This window comes from Dermacentor andersoni, chromosome 1 (assembly GCF_023375885.2).
Source record: "Dermacentor andersoni chromosome 1, qqDerAnde1_hic_scaffold, whole genome shotgun sequence".
In the NCBI taxonomy this organism is placed as follows: domain Eukaryota; kingdom Metazoa; phylum Arthropoda; class Arachnida; order Ixodida; family Ixodidae; genus Dermacentor; species Dermacentor andersoni.
Genome location: NC_092814.1, coordinates 238,342,338 through 238,362,089, shown reverse-complemented (window position 1 = coordinate 238,362,089; position 19,752 = coordinate 238,342,338). Strand labels below are relative to the sequence as shown.

Genomic DNA, 19,752 nt, shown 5'->3' with positions numbered 1-19,752 from the left:
AAAAAAATTTTTTTTTTTGCTCGCGTTGATGAGCTAAATTGTTGAAACTTTTATGGACTGTAGAAAACAAAAGGGAAACATTCTTTATATTTCAGAATATTATTTTCTTTTCTTACTTTTACATTATCAGCATAGTAAACATTTCTTGTACTTTTCAGTCAAGTTCATTTTTCAGAAATAAATTGCATATTACGCTCTAACATGTCTTTTTGAAATTTATCTGAAAGTAATTTATTTAGCTTTTGATCTATATGCAGCATGTAACATTTTGCGGTGTATTCAGTAAAAGGTTCCTATTAAAGCCTTCAGAAAAGACAATTTTTTTACATGGTAAAAAGGTTAATACGAGCTCCAGACCCCAGCCGACTTTTCACCTATATTACTAGTGATCTGTGTGACAGTCCACAAGACACATTCAAATTCACTTTAGTGTCCCTTTAAGCATAGTGATATTGTTCTTTTAAGAAAATGCTGTGAGCTTGTCTCACAAGGTCTTATTGCTTTTTGTAGGTGGGAAAAGATAAACGACACAACAGCCATGATATGGAAGAACAGGTAAGTTTACTGTTCTATGTAGATGCCATTCCCCATTATCACTGAGAAAAACAGGATATGAAGCTCGTGATTTTTCAGTTATTAGATGTGTGTGACAAGCTTTGTTTTGAACGCATCTAAAAAATTTAATTCTTTGGTTTTGTGTACCAAAACCATGATCTAAGGATGGATAGGTGGGCTAGTTGGTAATACATAATAATAATAAAGAAACTTGGAGCGTTTTATTAGTTTTATTATTAGTTTATTACGAGAATTCGTTATTATGGATCTGATATAATTTTGACCACCTAAGGTTCTTTAACATGCACTTCAATCTAAGTATGTGAGCGTTTTGCATTTTGCCCCCATTAAGATGTGGCTACCGTTGCAGGGATTGAACATGTGACCTTGAGCTCGGCAGCGCAATGCCGAATTTTGAAAACTGCACCAGAATGTTAAGGTTACAGCTTACAAAAGGCTTGGTTATTCTGCAGATTCTCTCTTTTTCTTTCTATAGCATTTCATCAGCATTGTTTAGTTAAAGGGCCCCCTCACCAGGACCCATTCGAATTTTAGTTATACACTGGAAGTTGTAGAGAGCCATTTAGGGAGTGTTTTGCCACCCTAATTTTTCAATTTGGTTTCAGTAGAAATGTTGCATTGCCATGTTGCCAGGAGATAAGCTTCACTGACAATGTAGACACTCTCCTTCTGCCACAACTAACGTTTACAAGTGACATTGCTTCCCAGCCTTTTCCCCTACTGGAGCCGAGGGACTACCTCATGTTTACCTCAGCCCCACCTTCTTTTTTTCTTCTTTCCTTTAACTGTGGGTGGAAGGGCATGCAGGGCGTTCGAAATTTCAGCTGCTTTCGCAATGTACAGCCATTTGATACGTTGCAAACACCCTTTCTACCATGTGATCTTGTCTGTTAGCAATGCACAAATGCAAAGGCCCTTTAAAGCTTGGAAGCACAGGATGAGTCGGCAATAATGCATTCGAATATGCATATATGGGGCCATGGCCATATCTGCTTCGGTATGCCCTGGCAGTGGGGGGTGGCAGGCTAAGTATGCTCTGCTCAAGGCATTGCTCATAATGTGCATAATCGAGATCCCATGCATTTTTGCCTTGCAGTTGTGCTTTATTTCTAATGGTGGTGGTTGTGTTAGGTTCTCTTGTTACGAGAAGATTTCCCTTGCTAGAGTGGATTCCTGTGTCGATATCGCTTTCTGCATTAGCACGTAGAACAGTTCATGTTGTTTTGACTTGTGTTCTTGTTTCTAAGTTGTGCATTGTCCAGAAAGACAACAAACTTGGTGCTTCCCTGAGCAAAAAGTATAGGTACCAGGGATTCCACAAAAAGGCCTCTTTTATTCTTCACCTCGAAATGCAACTTGAAAATTAGGACTGCAGTCCAAACTTGGCATTGCGAACTTTCCAATGCTCTCGTCAGCTTGTTTTAAGCATCTGAATTACGAATAAATTTTGTTTTTTTGGTGAGCCTGTGATCCATATACTTTGCTCATGGGTGTGCCTTTCTTCTTCATGTTGCCTGCTGGCAGGAAGAGATTGTATTGAACAATGCGTATGCTTGATTAAATGAGAAGGTAAGATGAGCTATGCATTTCCTACTGTCCGGCCCTCACCTGCCCCCACGTCTTGTAAGAGACTGCTTTCTGCGACCCATATACTAATCTAATTGCACTTCTTCATTGTCAAGTGGTGTTCACCTACAAGTAGTACGGAGCTGCCAAACAAACTAAATGGTTTTCTTGCGAAGAAAGCTCTGCAGGTGAAACATTTCTCCTGGTCCAAGGATTAAACTTAGCACCAGTACCATATTTTTATGTGCCAACTTCTGTCAACTGACGTAACCAGAAGGCCAGCAGATCGGGGTGTGACGGGGAATTAACAATTCAAAGTAATGCCACAATAATTTTAGCTCATGTCAATTTGAAGGTTCAGTAGTTACGATACTGCCAGCAATGTATTTCTTCTTCCTGTGACTTTTTTCTATCAATAATATAGACAGAGGTTTGCTAGGATCACAGAATGAGATGCCGAGAGAAAGGAAATGCAGTCAAAGATAGTAGAGGATTAGATTGGAGGTCACTGGGAGAGGGAGATCGTGGCTGCAACAGAGCAACTGAAGACGAGGACTAAGAAAAGGGAGGGGACACCATACAGCGTCGTGTGGTGTCCTCTCTTAATGCTAAGAGAGAGAGGCCTTCATACTGCAGTAGACATAAAATAGGCTGATGATAATGAAAACAACCACTCACTTGTGCTATAAAGCTTTCTGGGCAACCCACGAGTGTTTCTGTTGTAGCTTGCCACTACTTTCAAGTAGACGCCTACTTCTCACGAATTCCGCAGAACTCATTGAGTTAATCCAGCCTGTGCTGGATTGACCTTGCCACTAGATAATGAGCTAGTGGCGAGGCAAAAATAGGAATTTGAAAAATGAGTGTTTGATATTGTGTGTGTTCACTGTCTGTACTTATTTTAACCCTTTCAGGCTCGATTTCTTTTTGCTATATGCATCCGCCCAGGGTAGATTTTTTTTTATTGCAGATTCAGGGTGTCTACCAACCGGGAAAACCGGGAATTCTCAGGGATTTTGAGTAGTCTGGAAAAAGTCAGGGAAAACTCAGGGAATTTGGGCCTCTATCAGGGAAAATTAGCGGCAATCTTATTGGAAGGGTCGAAAGTCGTGGTAATGCTGGCTCGAGCAGCAGACAGGAATCGCAATGAATCGTCTTTGACGCCCTGTCGTCGGCTGGATGAGTTGCCATTATGCAGTCAACGACGGACTTTCCGGATTCTCGATAATTTGGACGGCTTCGCGGCACCGCCACGTACCCCATAGAGTCAACGCATCAGAAAGTGTGAAATTTCGGACGCAAGAACCCTTCGCCGTCCGATTTTCCGGACGTTTTGCCGTGACCGCAGGTCCGAAACGGCAATAATCAAAGGCACCACCGCTGCCGTTTCGATTACTTCGCCGCCTCGAACCGGCACTCTCGCACGCAGATCCGCTGGCAGCCGTTGCCACCACTGCGGCAACGCTAGGCCTAGCTGCTTCGACGTTCGCTACGAAGCTTCTTGCCGTTTGGTGCCGAGTTTTTTATTGAAAGAATTAGCTGCTGTCAGCAATGGCACGGACTCCGCTTTTGTGGTCCTCGCGATTGGCTTAGAAACTTAGAAAACACGGTGCGTTGCATAATGCCGGTTCCTGAAAGTTAGCTTCGCCTCTGTACAGAAATGTTACGTGGTGAAGCATACGCAAAAGTATTGCAGTGAAGCATAACAAGCGTGGGAAGGGGTTATTGCCACGGAAAACAGTATGTATTCCTTAATTATACACACGTGCACCCGGTATTTCCTGTCACAGTACGAGCGCCGATATGCCTAATATGTGTACCGACAGGCCTTCAGAGTGTTTTCGAACGTGCCTGTGGCGGTTTGAGCCCCTAAGGGCAGTAAATGACACGCATTTATTTTTTTCCAACTGGCCGATTTTTCGAACGTTTTCGCGACCCCTAGAGAGTTCTAAAAATCGGCCGTGAACTGTGCAACTGACCAAGATGCTTCAAATGGTCCTTGGGGCGAACGAGTGGCAGAAGGAGGACAAGAACAGAAATTACCTACGCATTAAGGAATAAACGGGAAAGGAAGCTTGCTGCCGCCGTTTTGAAGGAGCTTGAGCTCAAAAAAACAAAGTTTTGGCTGATGCCGAGATGCAGGTGTCTCGCATCCAAACCAAAATAAACTCTTTAAAGCAGTGAAACACAACACTCGGGCGTCATGCGCGGGCTGAAAGTATGTCAGGACAGTTGAGGTTGACTTGCGAGCGGTTGAGAGAGAATCTCAATTGTGACAGAGTTCGGGCCTCATACCACTGAGCTTGCTATCAGTTGATAGAAATAGCTCATATATTCAAATATATTTGCTTCTATGTGCATCTCCTTTTTATTCGTATTTGTGAATGTCCGACTTATCTGCAATTTTTTTTCGAAGACACTTTATTTGCTGTGCATTTTACTAACCGCTGCCTTCTATTCTCTTTTTGAATAACATAAACACTACTCCTTAGTATTAAAATTGGATTAAGTCGCTTTTTCATTTTTTTCATCTGCTTACTCGAGAGTGACAGCATCAGGCGATATGGTTTCAGCCCGTCTTGACATAAAACATAGTTTTGCATCACTCAGGGAAATGGGCAAAGGCACTCAGGGAAAACCTGGAAAACTCAGGGAATTTGGAAATGTCAACTTGGTAGACACCCTGAGATTCCAATTCTTCTGAGGGACCTATTTTGAAAAAAAATTTACCATAATTTTTCTAGGGAGTCTGTAAAGTGAGGAAAAAATATTTTGCGTTGGTATATATGTACTCTTTATTCATGAATAACAACAATAAAAAGGAAATAAACTTATAAGAATAAAAAATTTGATGCATTGTTAAGTTCAAGGCTTAGAATATGAGCACACAAGAATATTTCGCAAGTCTCAAATGTTCCTGCTCTTACATTAATATTTATGTCCATAGCCTAATCGAACTGTGTATTTGAGCGCACTTAAGAAAACTGTGATTGTGTGCCCATCAAAAAAAGCAAAACGTGTGATGAACTTCCGCTAATCTTCATCTTATCGCCAACCAGAGGCAATTAGATATCGTGAGTCTCCCAGAAAAGAAAAGGAAACGTATGCGCAGTGGCATCCTTCCTATGCTCATCCCTGTGAGCACTAAACGAGAGAAAAACAGGCGGCCACCTTTTGAGCGATTAGTAACGAGATAGCTACCAGTTTTGCAAGCGCAAGAAGCCGAAACCACCCGCGGAGCAAAACCCAAACCGCCACCCGCCCGCGCATGTGCCAATGCGCGAGCGGTAGTATATAGACGCGCTGGAGCAAACTAGCTCTAAAACAAACCATGCAAAGAAAACCGAGCGAAGGAGGTGCGAGAAAAAAATTTCTTGTATTCCCAATAGTGGCAGCACATGCCAGGAAAAAAAAAATTAGGAAATCGGTGTGCTTTTTAAACGTACAGACGGCGCCATAAATATACAGCGACCATTTTGAACTTGTTCGCGCCGCCATATATTTACGTCATTGACCCTGAAAGGGTTAATGCTAAGCTTTAGTATTTGTAGAGGTGTACCATAAAATGCGAAGATTTATTGCACCCAAAATTAGGAGGAGCCAACCAGGTGAAAGTAAGGGGAGGGCCATCCTTTGGTATGGAACATAGAAAAGCTAACAGAAAATTTTGTCTCTGAGCATAGTCATTGTATTCATTGAGGTTTTAGAGATGTGAAATGACAAATCATTCAGGTCCTTTCTTGGTTTCACAGCTGAACCAAGTGATCACACTTTCGCATAGAGAATGTGGCTACTTATGGCGGCCCTACTTATATCCTCCTGCATCCAATAACATTCTCCTACGGCCCTACTTATTGTATGTACGTGTGCAACTGTGAATGAGTTGAGCTAAAGCAGTAGCTATAGTATATGGCTTTATTCTTTTAACTTGTGAAGCAGACACTTTGAATATGTTACATAAAGGCCACTCTAAGAAAACATTTATAAAAGCTTGGCTGAAACTTCTCTCATGCCTACTTGTGAAGGTGGTGATTGCTAACAGCAGTGCATGCATTAATTTTTCCAAGGTGCAAAGGGATGTAAAGCATCGTCATAACAATCATGAGGTGAGCAATTTATTGTGGTTTTTCTTGTATTGCGATGGTAATGTACTGTTTGCAAAAATTGAGGTGTTGAATATGAATTGAACATTAAATTGAACATCTGGTTGTGGTGAACATCTGTCCCATTTAGAGACATTAAGAAAACTCTTCGTTGATTTAATAACTGGCTAGGTGGTAACAGGTGTCATGCCAGGGGCCCTGTAATCAAAATTTGGGCATTGTGTCCATTATGGCATAGCCACATCCTAAATAACTTGCAACACGAATTTGTGACAGACAAGGAAAACCCTTGCAGTGTAAGAATTGCATATTCAAGACAAACCCAGTGGTTAAGCTTTGCTATTTGGCAACCTCAGTGAGTGCCTGTTAAGAGCTAACAGTCATTGTCACGAGTCAGTAAAAAACAGATTGCACGGGCACGGTCATTTATTTGTGATCAAAGGACAGGTCAGTTGATTAAAATTTCTGCTTTTGGATTACATGATACAGGTAACACTGGTACTATTGAGCTGTTTATGATGTTCTTGTGTTGTTACTGCTGTCATCATGTCATCAATTTATGGTATTGGAACGCCCGGCATTTGAGCCATCGCATGTCTTCACTGGTAGAATCCCCCGCAGGGGCGTCTGCGTCAGCAGGCGTTTGGTGTGTTGCGACACCACGTACCCGAGCACACGAGGGTTGGACCCTCCCGCGTGTAGCCGTGCGCGGCTTAGCCGTGTCTGGGGAAAAGGGGATCCTGGGGGTTGAGCCGATGCTGGGTGTTTGGACCTTCAAGGCCCCCCGGCGGAGGCAACACACCTCTTCGGCCTCGGCTTCACATAGACGGCACCTCCAGACTGACCCACCTGGAGGAAATCGGCAGTCGCCTTTTCCTGTCCTCTCCAATCTTCGTCTTTCTCTCCCACTTTCTCATCTTTCCTGTCTTCTCTTCACTTCTTATTACTTCCGTGTTTCCTGGCAGCAAGGGTTAACCGTGTGTAATATATTCAACCTTGGGTATATACATTAGGTTATAGTGGCGCTGTATAGCTGGCGTCTGCAGGTTTCTTGGAACCTGTAGCGTCCCCTTGTTGGGCTTCGTGGTGGGTGGCTACCACCGCCACCGAATTTTGAAACCATCCAATGGCAGAAGCGTTCCCGCGACTTTCAGATCGGCCTCTGAAAAGAGGTCGCACCGAAGCAACTTTCCAGTTCTTTTTAAAGCCAACCGAAAACTCATTTCCGAAATACCACGTTCTTCACAGCGAAGGCAACACATCCGTAAGAAAACTGTCACCATTTACAGTTTCAAAATGCCTAGCAAACACAATTGGAGCTGGTTACAAAGCCTCGAAGATGGCTAGCGGAGACCTCCTCCTTGAACTGACCAAAAAAGATCAACTAGAAAAACTTGCCGAACTCACCACTATCGATGACATCAAAGTGACAATCTCTCCACACCGCTCACTGAACACAAGCAGAGGAGTTATATCTGAAGAAGACTTCCTGAACCTTAGTGATGAAGAGCTCCTCGAAGGATTTCAGGAGCAAAACGTAATTAAGGTACAGAGAATCACACTACGACGCAATGACCAACAGATTCCGACGAAACATGTGATATTGACATTTGGTAGCAGCACAGTCCCTAGTTCACTCGACGCAGGATATTTGAAAATCAACGTGAGGCCGTACATACCGAACCCGAGGCGGTGTTTCAAGTGCCAGAGGTTTGGGCATGGATCACAATCATGCAGAGGCAAAGAAACATGTGCGAAATGTAGTGCCAATGACCATCCTTCTGATAACTGCAATGCTCCCGCGAAATGTGTAAATTGCAAGGGCGATCATCCAGCTTACTCACGGAGTTGCCCTTGCTGGAAAAAAGAAAATGAAGTAATTGCTCTAACAGTCAAAGAAAAAATCTCGTTCTATGAAGCCAGAAAGCGGCTATCGTACCTTCCGCGAAGAAGTTACGCCGATGTGACGCAGATGGGGGCAGCGTCACAGAGGTTTCAGGAGTCCTCCGAGCCCACGCGTAGTGGTCCCGCAGTGACCCCTCCCGCCCCCGTGATGGAAGCAGCCGACGCTGTTCCATCCTCTTCAAACGCCCTGCAGACACCAGTCCCGCAGGGCCCTAAGATCAAGCGAACCCCAAGGCCCGAGACACGTGCCTCGGCGCCTAGCTCTCGATCCTCCAGCGCCTCAGAGAGAGCGATGGAGGTCGACGCAAGAACCCCTGTGTCATTGACACCAAAGGACAAGCGCTCTCTTGAGCGCGGTAAAAGGGACAAAATCCCAATAACCACCCAAAATGAGAAAGTGATAACCTAAAGGTTATCGCTTATTTGTATAAGCCTTTTTAAATCTATGTCACCTAACATCTCACCTCTTATTCTTTCCGTAATGCCAATTCTTACCTTTTAATTTCAAAATGGCTTTTATTATTCATTGGAATTGTAGAGGTCTCATGCACAATTTAGAAGACATCAAAGACATCCTCAACATCTTTTCACCAGTTGCTGTATGTCTTCAGGAAACAAATCTCGGTCCAAAAAATAGTCAAATTCTCAAAGGTTTCACCGTTGTCCGAAGGGACCGCGATTGTTCCACCCGTTTGTCAGGCGGAGTGGCTATAGTCGTGCAGGGTGGCACTCCTACCCGAAACGTCCAATTGAATACATCTTTAGAAGCCGTAGCTGTCACCATTCTATCCTACAAAACCATCACCATTTGCTCACTGTATATTCCACCCCACACCCACTTCACTACTAAACAATTAGAAAATTTAACAGATCAATTACCGGAACCATTTGTTTTAGTAGGGGATTTTAACGCTCATTGTACTCTTTGGGGCAGCGTCAAAACTGACCAAAGAGGACAGCTGGTTGAAGATTATATCTTATCCAATGATATCTGCCTTTTAAATTCAGGTGCCCCAACGTACTTTTCACCAACTGCCCGCAGTTTTAGCTGTTTAGATTTAGCTTTTTGCTCACCATCTCTTTTTAATGATCTTAGGTGGGAGGCACTCGACACATCATATGGTAGTGATCACTTACCAGCAGTCATTAAACTCCTATCATCACCACCAACCTTAACCACTAGGCCACGCCGATGGAAACTAAAGCTCGCTAATTGGCCGCTCTTTACGGAAAACTCGAAACTGGAAGATGTCTTTTCGCCAGCCCTAAGCGTTCATGAACTTAACAAAAAATTCACTGATGTAATAATCTCAGCGGCAGAAAAAGCGATACCCCAGTCATCGGGAATTGTGAGCAAGAGGCTAAACCCCTGGTGGACGAAGGAGTGTACCAACGCTAAAAAAGAACAAAATAAGGCCTGGGGAATCCTACGGAGGTACCCCACCTATTCCAACCTCTTAAACTTCAAACAAGCCAAAGCCAAAGCACGATTCATTAGAAGACAGGCTGAAAAAGCTTCATGGCAAAAATACATATCTTCAATCAACAGTACAGTAACATCAAAACGAATGTGGGATCAGGTCAGGAAATTTAGAAGAGAGTACTCATCGTACACAATTCCACTACTTACATGTCCAGGCACACAAACAACAATACAAGAACAGGCAGATATACTTGGCGAACATTTTCGTGATATATCCAGTTCAGGGAATTATACAGAGGAATTTTTACAATACAAACAGTCCGCTGAAAAACAGAAGCTGCCCACTACTGGCGCGTCAAATGAACCGTACAATTCCCCCCCTGACACAACAAGAAATAAACGGAGTTCTTTCTGCAGGGAAAACAACAGCGCCAGGTCACGACCGTATTCACTACGCCATGCTGGCCCATCTATCTCAGGCATCTGTAGACGCTCTCCTTAAATTTTTCAACATAATCTGGGAATCTGGTATAATGCCCGAAGAGTGGAAAAAAGCAATAGTAGTCCCGTTTCTAAAAGCCGGTAAATCCCCAACATCCGCAAGCAGCTACAGACCCATTGCCCTCACAAGCTGTTTGGCAAAATCATATGAAAGCATTATCAATATCAGACTCTCATTTATTTTAGAATCAAGAAACCTCATAGACCCCCATCAGTGTGGATATAAAAAAGGTTGTTCAACCACCGACCATCTTGTCCGTCTTGAACATGAAATTCGACATGCATTTTTACACAAACAACACTGTCTTGCAGTTTTCTTCGATTTAGAAAAAGCCTATGATACCACATGGAGATATGGAATTTTAAGAGACCTGGCTGACCTCGGCATCCGTGGTAAAAGGCTGAATTGCCTAGCTGATTTTATGTCTAACAGAACATTTCAGGTACGTCTGGGTTCAGTTCATTCTCATACATTTACACAGGAAAACGGCGTTCCGCAAGGCTGTGTCCTCAGCACGATGCTGTTTATAGTAAACATGAATTCAATTAATAAGATTATACCGTCATCTCTTATGGACTCTGTTTATGTAGACGATCTCCAAGTAGCTTGCCGCGCCTCAAGTTTGCCAACCTGTGAAAGGCAGCTTCAAATGACAATAAATAAGCTTACACAATGGGCTAACAAAAATGGTTTTTGTTTCTCCACACAGAAAACAGTTACTGTTTTGTTCTCTCAGAAACGAGGGCTACACAGCGATCCAATCCTAAAATTGAACAACACCATATTGCCGGTGAAACAAGATCATAAGTCTTTAGGAGTAACCTTTGACACCAAACTTAATTTCCTAACTCACATAAAAGCACTAAAGATTAAAGCAAATAAAGCTCTAAATATCCTTAAAGTTTTGTCTCATAAGCACTGGGGTTCCGACCGAACGTGCCTTTTACGTGTTTACCGGTCTCTTGTGCGTAGCCTTTTAGACTACGGCTCCGTGGTCTACGGCTCAGCCAGACAGTCCTACATCAAGCGACTTGATCCAGTACATAACCTTGGACTGCGACTGGCAAGTGGCGCCTACAGAACGTCACCTGTCCAAAGTTTATATGTTGAGTGTAATGAACCCTCATTACATCAGCGCAGAGCATTACTCACTTTTTCCTACGTACTAAGAATTCAGTCATCACCGCAACACATATGCTACAACATCCTCACACAATGCAACTCACGCTTACACTATACAAATAAACCGAACATGATTAGGCCACTTGTCCTGCGGTATGAGCAATACTGTTGGGATTTTGACATTCCCCACGAAGTCCTCCAGGTTGCCAAGAAACCACAATGATTGGCCCCGTGGTACGATTTCACACAGTTGTGCGACCGGACAATGACACATTTAAAGAAGAAGGACACCCCACACGAACACATTATACAAGAATTCCGTGCACTTCAAGCCAGATATCAAAATAACATGCAATATTACACTGATGGCTCTAAAACAAAAGATCATGTGGGTGTGGGGGCCGTAACGGAAAATTGGGAAGCAAGTATTCGATTGCCACAACACGCCTCTGTTTTCACGGCCGAAGTTTACGCTATATGGGTTGTTGTAAAAAAGATTATCGCTGATAAACACAAAAATGCAATCATATACACAGATTCTTTTAGCACACTAAAGGCTCTACATTTTAAATCTGAGTGTGAACCCTTGATTGGAGACATTTTAAACATGGTGGTGCTTAACGAATACGGGAGGTCAATTCGTTTCTGCTGGGTCCCAAGCCATGTTGGGATACCGGGTAACGAAGCAGCTGATAGATATGCGTTGATGGCAGCGCACAAAGACATTACAAACACAACACTCCCATATAAAGATAGCATCCGTGCAATTAGAAAAGCTTTAACGGTAAAATGGCAACGCGAATGGGACCGTTGTGCCGACAACAAGCTACATCTCACGAAACCCATAGTTGGCGAGTGGAAGTCATGCTATCATCAGGAGCGGTTCATCGAAGTAGTTTTATGCCGACTACGCATTGGGCACACACACCTCACACACAATTACTTACTTACGAAAGAAGACACATCAACATGCGAGAAATGTCAACAGCCACTAACAGTTATGCACATATTACTCACATGTACGGAGATTGAAACACACAGACGAACACTTTGCACAAATTATATCAATTACACATATCTTTACACCCTGCTTTAATTTTAGGTGATGACCCACTAGTACCATTATGTGACGTTCGTAAATTTCTAGATGACACTGGCTTTTTACATAAAATATAGATTAACAAAGCCTTTTCCTTCATAAACTGGATTTTAAAACACCTCGTGTTTGGCGCAGCATAGCCTCAGCCGCTTTTGCGCCATTAAACCCCATTTAACTAACTAACTAACTGGTAGAATCCTCGTAAGTATATAGCAGTACACCCTTGCAATTCTTTAACAATAGCACGCAAGCGTCGACGGTAAGGCGTGTCCGCGGCCTTGTAGTGGCCAGGGACGGCGGGATTGGCAACTTTACGTGCAGTCGTGCAAGGCGAACTCTAGTTCGAATGTGTACTGCTGCACTGTTCGCTTCAGGAGTGCCCGTCACCGCTACAAGGCCACTGACACGTCGTGTGGTCGGCGCTTGCGCATTATTGTTAAAAAATTGCAAGGGTGTACATCTTTGTATGCCAGTTGTAGGTCGGATGTGCCTTGCAAGAATGCAATTTGCATCTATGCCCAGACAAAAGTGCAAACCGCACAATAATTTCATGAGCCATAAGTTTTATGAGAACTTTTGCGTCACCCTGCGTTATCTGATCTTCGAGCCTTGTGAAAGCAGGGACAGCTAACTTGATGACTATGTTCTTTTCGATTCTTAATGTGGAGCGACGCCCGATTGCATACCTGTCAAGCTTTACAATTTTATCATAAAATATTTTATTTTTATGGTTTGTTTAGGATTGCCATAATAACACCAGTGAATTTACTATTTTTTGTTTGGGTACAGTTCAAAACAAAACTACTTATGTAGGGGCTACTTTAGGGCTGATTTCTTAATAGGTTGCTGTCTGGCTAGTAATTTTCTTGCACATAATAACCCTAATTTGGATGTGAACGACATGAGAAACGTGCATGTTTAATTATTACAAAAGACACATTGAAGTGATAATCTACTGCATTAAAGAAAAGGACCTCTGTGTATGACAGAAGTATTTTGATATGCAGTTTTCTGGTAATGCTCTTGGAAGCTCTGGTGAGCATGGTGCTTCAGGCAAGGTGCGTCTCAACGGCAATGTCTTTCATAGTGGCCCACCAGAAAAGATTGTCAATGGAAAGTGCTATGCTCCACGTTCAGGTAGGTCCAATCAGGGTTGGTGTTCTGTTTTAATACACCTACACTATTTTACGTGTTCTAAGGCAGTGTTTCTTCGTGCAGATTTTCTCTTAGGGTTTTTCTGCGTTCAGATCAAAAGGTGCTGACGTTTATGTTAATTTTTGAAGGTGGTCCATTCTTTTCATAGATCCTGGTGCCACGTGTGCTGTTGACATATCTACTGATGGAGAGTCTGTCTATGATCAAGACAATGACCTTGTCTGTAGCGTCTGCACCATGGGCGAGTCTGAACCTCCTAATGAGATTGTCATCTGTGACACTTGCAACAAAGGTAGGCCTTAATACCACTTTCTACTTGCTTATGCAAGCCATGCATCATCAGATAGCTTGCGAGATGATGGCTTGAAAAGAACAGTCATGTCACTCGTGGGCGTCTACCAAGGGTGCTACAGTTGCATTTTTCAGCACTTCAGTTTCACTTTTTTTAAAAATGAAATTGGCTGAAATTCATTACTCTAATATTAGCAGCATCTACTTTTTGTATGTTTGGAAACAGTTATGAGCACCTTGGATGGTGCATCTCAAGTCTTCCATTGGGATCAATCACATGACTGTTTTAGTTGCTAAAAAGTTAATTTGTCTAATTTGCATAATATGTGGAATTGCAAATACATTTCGTCATACTTTGTAGAGAGGTAGTATCATGAGAGCGCAATGTTGTTTTTAAGAGTTTATTTTGTTTCTTGCTTTTTTTCCCATTTAAAGGTTTTCATCAAACATGCCATACACCCAAGATAAGTGACCAGGTCCTCCTGCCAAATATACCATGGCACTGCCGAAATTGCGTTCCCGTGGGCTCTGTGCGGGTAAGAGCACTCAGCTTTTATCTCTATTTTTATTTCCACATCTGTTTTATCTATCATTCATGTTGAAGTCTGCAGTTTTGTGGCAGGGGCAAGAGCTTTCAGATTTGCTGAAGTATACTCCGAATATATTATTTGACAGGTAGTGGCGTGAGTATAATTTTTTTTTTTTTTACAGAAGAGTGCAAAAAACTACAAAAATGGTAAGTTGTTACATTTGCTCCTTCAATATTCAAACTTTTAAAAAAGAAGTACTGACACAAAGTTCTAGCCTTGTTTTCCCAGCAGTGAGTAGCTATTGACCTTCATCCCAATGCATATGTGTGCCATTAGCAATATACTCTCTGAATGTCACAAAAGCTCACTTACAAAGTTGATCTCCTTTTGTGGAATATTGATATCTATTTCTCGAAGTTCTTCAGTTTAAAGCCAGATCCCTTTGTGATCACAAAAAATATGCCAAATATGTAATTAACTTACTATAACTTTGTTTGTCATTACTACTTCACAGGCATCCATGCATGCAAAATAATTGAACAGCTTAGGCATCCTAAAAGCCAACTGCAATGAAGTACATTTAAACTTCTATATAACTAAATTGGTAAAATCGTCACTGCTTCACTATGTATTAAAATTTCGTTGTGTTGAAATTCGACTTCTGTGCAAATAAGTACAGTCGCTGATGGATTTTTCTTACACGGAAGGGACTGTAGAATTTTCCAAATTATCGGGCAATCGTTAAAACAAATTTCAATGAGAAAAACATCATTTTGTTGAATTTGAGAGTGCAACTGCAGAAGCGGTTTCATGGCGTGTCGATTATATCTTTACATGGGCAGTACAAGGTGAAGCATGCGAAGCTTTTGCATCCACTCTGCCACCGTGGCTAATAGTTTCACCTGCAGTGGGGTGATGCTATCATGAAGAAAGCAGGCAGAGGGGAGCAAATGCTTTGCATGCCTCTTGCTGCAACGTGTCTCCGAAACTACACGTTAGGCAATGTCTAGCACTAAACATGTGGGAAGAACACTCGGGAAGCCATGGCCATCTTGGCTTTGGACACGCCGCTGATTGACTCCAAGGTAGGTTGCACGTGCCGCTTATGCAGCCAACCGGGCTGACGGCCATGTGTAGCTACTGCTGAGTTCAAAGAGAAGACGTACGCTTGATCACGTTATTGCACGCTCGCATTCTCAAGCAGCCGTGTGTAATACAACCATTTGACCATCTGCGCCAGCGGCAGTTTCCATTTATTGTCTTCGTGTTCTGTTGTGGCGGCAGGGAGATCTTATTATGGTAAAATCGTGTATAAACACACTTTGTTCTACTATCATAAGAAGCCAACAAACAGTGACACCAAGGACAGCATAGGGGAATTTACTTCTGCTTAATAAATGAAATAAAGAAACGATAAATTATGGAAATTAAAGTGGATAAAAAAAACTACTTGCCGCAGGTGGGAACCGACCCACAACCTTCGCATTTCGCGTGCAATGCTCTACCAGTGGAGCTACCGTGGCGCTGTTTTCCCATCCACTTTCTTGGGTATTTATGTGTCCTAGTAGAACCCTGGGAGTGTTAGCCAGCGCCACCACTCACAGACCTTGGTGGCGGACATGGAACGTCCTTTTTGCTGCAGGCGTCACGAGAACGTGAAATGCGAAGGTTGTGGGTTCGGTTTCCACCTGCGGCAAGTCGTTTTTTCAGCCACTTTAATTTCCATTATTTATCGTTTCTTTATTTCATTTATTAAGCACAAGTAAATTCCCCTATGCTGTCCTTGGTGTCACTGTTTGTTGGCTTCTTATGATATGACTAATAAAAAATCGGGCCCCTCGGTTAACCCCCTTTCTTCTCGTTCGTTCTACTAAAGTTTGAAATACATGGTGTTCTACAGATAAGAAGTTATAAAAAGTTAGATACCTTGTTATAGCGAGAATTTCGTGATATTGAAGTTTAACAGTATCCCTTTCACTAAAGTGGTTGTAAATTAGTATCTACTACTAAAGGGATCTTGGCAATGCCAAAGGGCTGTCTAGTTTTCTTGTTAACTGCCTTCAAACACCACATTAGCAGATGATGTGGGCACATGGTGGTTAGGGACTGCGACACATCCCAGGAACAGCCTCCACAATCCTCGGCATGCTACGAGCGCTGCCCGATCATGGAGCTCATGCCCAGGTGCTGTGCTGGTCCTCAACATTCCAGGCTCTGCATCATTTCCAGCGAGTGTATAAAAAACGCCTGTTTGTGCTAGCTTTTCATGGCGCTTCCACTTGTATTTCAACTGTAAAAGAGCAGGCTCCTTTATACTTAAATATCTTAAACAGGTCTTTATTATGCTGTCCAAAATGATGTGTTTGGCCTTCAACTTTGATCCCTTTTCAGTAAAACCCACTTTACAGCTTCAACTCTTACATCTTCGTACTAAACTGCACCTTGCGGCAGTTTGCTGTAGCATCACCTATGGTATTGGTAATATTTTATCTGAGTACTGGTGTTGCTGTCTGTGGAGATATTTTTTAATGGCAAAAAAGTTGTCTAAGTGTAATTGGCAAAGAGCTCCACAGATGTATGGCTGTGGCATTTTTCTTAGCTAACGAAGCTTAATTTTTTTTTGTGTGTGGGCGTGCGCGCATTTGTGATGAATTCTGAAAAGACAAGTTTTTAACTTCATTTGGGTGGATGAAGCAACTATTAGTGCCAAGTGTGTTACATCTTATAAGCCACAAAAAGTGTGAGCATTTCAGAGCAGTAACAAGGCAATAGTAAGCTCAAGCTAATTTTTCCAATTTGTCGCTGTGCTTGAACTGTAGTGCAAGCATGACCTGTTGGCTTCAGAATTGTGTGCCAAGTATATAGTAGCTAAGTAGTTTTTTGTATTGCATACACTTATAACCTGAAGTACTTTCAGAGTCCTGCATCATCTATCAATCATGACATGTGTGACATACATGGACAGGTGCTTGTTTAAAGGGGCCCTGAAACACTTTATGAACATAGAACAAAAATGTTGATGATTTTTTAATGAAGCTCTTGTGAACATGTGAGCCAAATATTGTTGCACTGCATGCAGCAGGGAATTTACAATTGTGTCAAAAAGCAGTGAACAGACGCTTGCTCTTGCATCTGCATTGTGGTCATAGACAGTACTTGGCCGACAACACTATTGGCTGATTTCATGATCGCGAGAACATTCTCAGCAATATGTAATGGCTAACTTTGAGTTTAATAAATGAAAAATATATGTGTCTGTGACGTCAAAAATGCTGAAAAATCATTTCATCTTTGCACTGCGCATAGCTGTGTCCTCCGAGATGGCAGCAGCATGCTTCGTAGCATAGCCTACTGCGGCTGCCTCAGGGTGCCGCGACACTCAACTTTTGACCGGAGTTTTGCCCTCTTGACTTCTCTGCTGTGTAGCTTCAAGTGCGCAAGCGGTGATGAAAAGAGAGAGAAAGCCTGGTATCGATGTGATAACTTGACTTATAGTTGGATTCTAAATATTTTTGTGGCATGAGATTCGTGGGACAACATACCTGAATAGTGAGGCCATTATATGATTAGTTAGAAAAGTGTTTCAGGGCCCCTTTAAAGAGACTACTGTGATTGCTTGAAAATTCATATTTATGTAACTTGGGGTGCAGCTTTCATGGTAATGACCTGTTAAAATTCGTTATGTCCATCTCTTTATTGTAGGATATTCTTTAAGACTGTGTATCCTGTTGTCACACTGATTAGACTTCAAAAACCCAGAATTTTCTTTTGTCACACAGATTAGTGCAATAAACGAGAAGGGGGTTAACTGAGGGGCCCGATCTTTATTAGTCATATCATAAGAAGCCAACAAACACTGACACCAAGGACAACATAGGGGAAATTACTTGTGCTGGGAATTACTTGTGAATTACAAATGCGAAGGTTGTGGGATCGTTCCCCACCTGCGGCAAGTTGTTTTTTCATTTGCTTTCATTTCCATTAATTTATCGTTTCTTTATTTCATTTATTCAGTACAAGTAATTTCCCCTATGTTGTCCTTGGTGTCAGTGTTTGTTGGCTTCTTATGATATGACCAATAAAGATTGGGCCCCTTGGTTCGCCCCCTTTCTTCTCGTTTATTACATGACGAGGGTCTCAAATCTGACAACATTGATGCCTTCAGGTAGCATGTGTGGGTTTATTGACCGGTTGCCTTCACCCAAAAAGATCACATTCTCGTGACGCCTGCGGCAGAAAGGATCTGCCACATCAGCCGCCAAGGTCTGCGAGCTGGGGCGCTGGCTAACACTCCCAGGGTTCTACTAGGAAACATAAATACCCAAGAAAGCGGATGGGAAAACGCCGCCGCGGTAGCTCAATTGGTAGAGCATCGCACGCGAAATGCAAAGGTTGTGGGATCGTTCCCCACCTGCAGCAAGTTGTTTTTTCATTCACTTTCATTTCCATTAATTTATCGTTTCTTTATTTCATTTATTAAGCACAAGTAATTTCCCCTATGTTGTCCTTGGTGTCAGTGTTTGTTGGCTTCTTACGATAAGATTCGTGCAGTTTATTTCAAAGTAGCATGGTTCTAAAAAACCATAAAGAGTACCTTCCTATGTTTGCATGCTATAATACTGGCATGCTGGTGTGCTGCCATATGTTATGTGACAGACATATTATGTTACATGGAAATTTACCTATTGGAAAAAGATAGCTGCCTTTGAGGTTAATAGTGTATCCACACGGCAGAAAGAAATCAGTTTTCCATGCTGGATGGTGCATCATGCGATTAGACGTCATGAATTGCTGTTGGCAGTATCTTGTGCACAACGCAAATGGACAGAAGGTGCTGAGCTATTTCTCCCATCTTGATTCTGGCCTTGAATTTTTCCTGTGTCTGGACAACAAGCGCTGTACTTTTACCAACAAGGTCGTTCTCTGGGGAAAAAAATACCTGTCATCATTCACTTTGCAAAACAATATCCATTGCAGTCAACCGCGAGTTTCTTGTATGCAAAATTTACCATATTTACTCGCACAATGAATGCACTCGCAGGATAAGCACACCTTGCACTTTGGTCCTGCGCAGTCTGCGAGCGAATGAATAGCCGTGCTTTAGTTTCCCAGTTCACTCGCTCCGGCTGATGATTATAGCACATGCCACCAAGAGCGATTTCTTGGTGGAAAAATTAATGCTTTCTGCTGCCATGTCATTGTGACAGCCAATCAAAACGACGCATAGACAGTGGGACAGCTACAAGCGAGTGAACTGGTGAGTCATATGTTAGTGTTATTTTTAAATCGACGCTTCATTTGCCTACCTTGTCATCACTGTCATGTTGGTGGTGGTAGTCGTCATCGATGCGGGCATTGCTGAAATCTACTGCGCATTTATTATTGGGATGAGCCGTTTTGTCCTGCCAGCTCATCAAAGCTTCGCTTACGATTCCCACAGTGCAGGGGATCTGCATGATGTTTTTCTACTTCTAAGGCGA

General features: G+C 42.5%; 1 protein-coding gene across 4 annotated transcripts in view; it reads left to right on the top strand.

Annotated features, from left to right (window-relative positions):
- Nucleotides 1-19,752, top strand: part of Pcl (polycomb protein Pcl) — a 97,690-nt gene that overhangs the window by 31,471 nt on the left and 46,467 nt on the right. For 2 of the 4 annotated variants that reach the window (XM_050195746.3, XM_050195745.3), the window contains 6 exons: nucleotides 511-555; nucleotides 6,210-6,248; nucleotides 13,304-13,433; nucleotides 13,600-13,743; nucleotides 14,178-14,278; nucleotides 14,454-14,478. In XM_050195746.3, coding sequence (XP_050051703.1) covers nucleotides 511-555; nucleotides 6,210-6,248; nucleotides 13,304-13,433; nucleotides 13,600-13,743; nucleotides 14,178-14,278; nucleotides 14,454-14,478 — 484 coding nt within the window. The remainder of the gene's footprint in view (nucleotides 1-510; nucleotides 556-6,209; nucleotides 6,249-13,303; nucleotides 13,434-13,599; nucleotides 13,744-14,177; nucleotides 14,279-14,453; nucleotides 14,479-19,752) is intronic. The other 2 variants (XM_055063533.2, XM_055063532.2) reach the window with 1 other exon arrangement.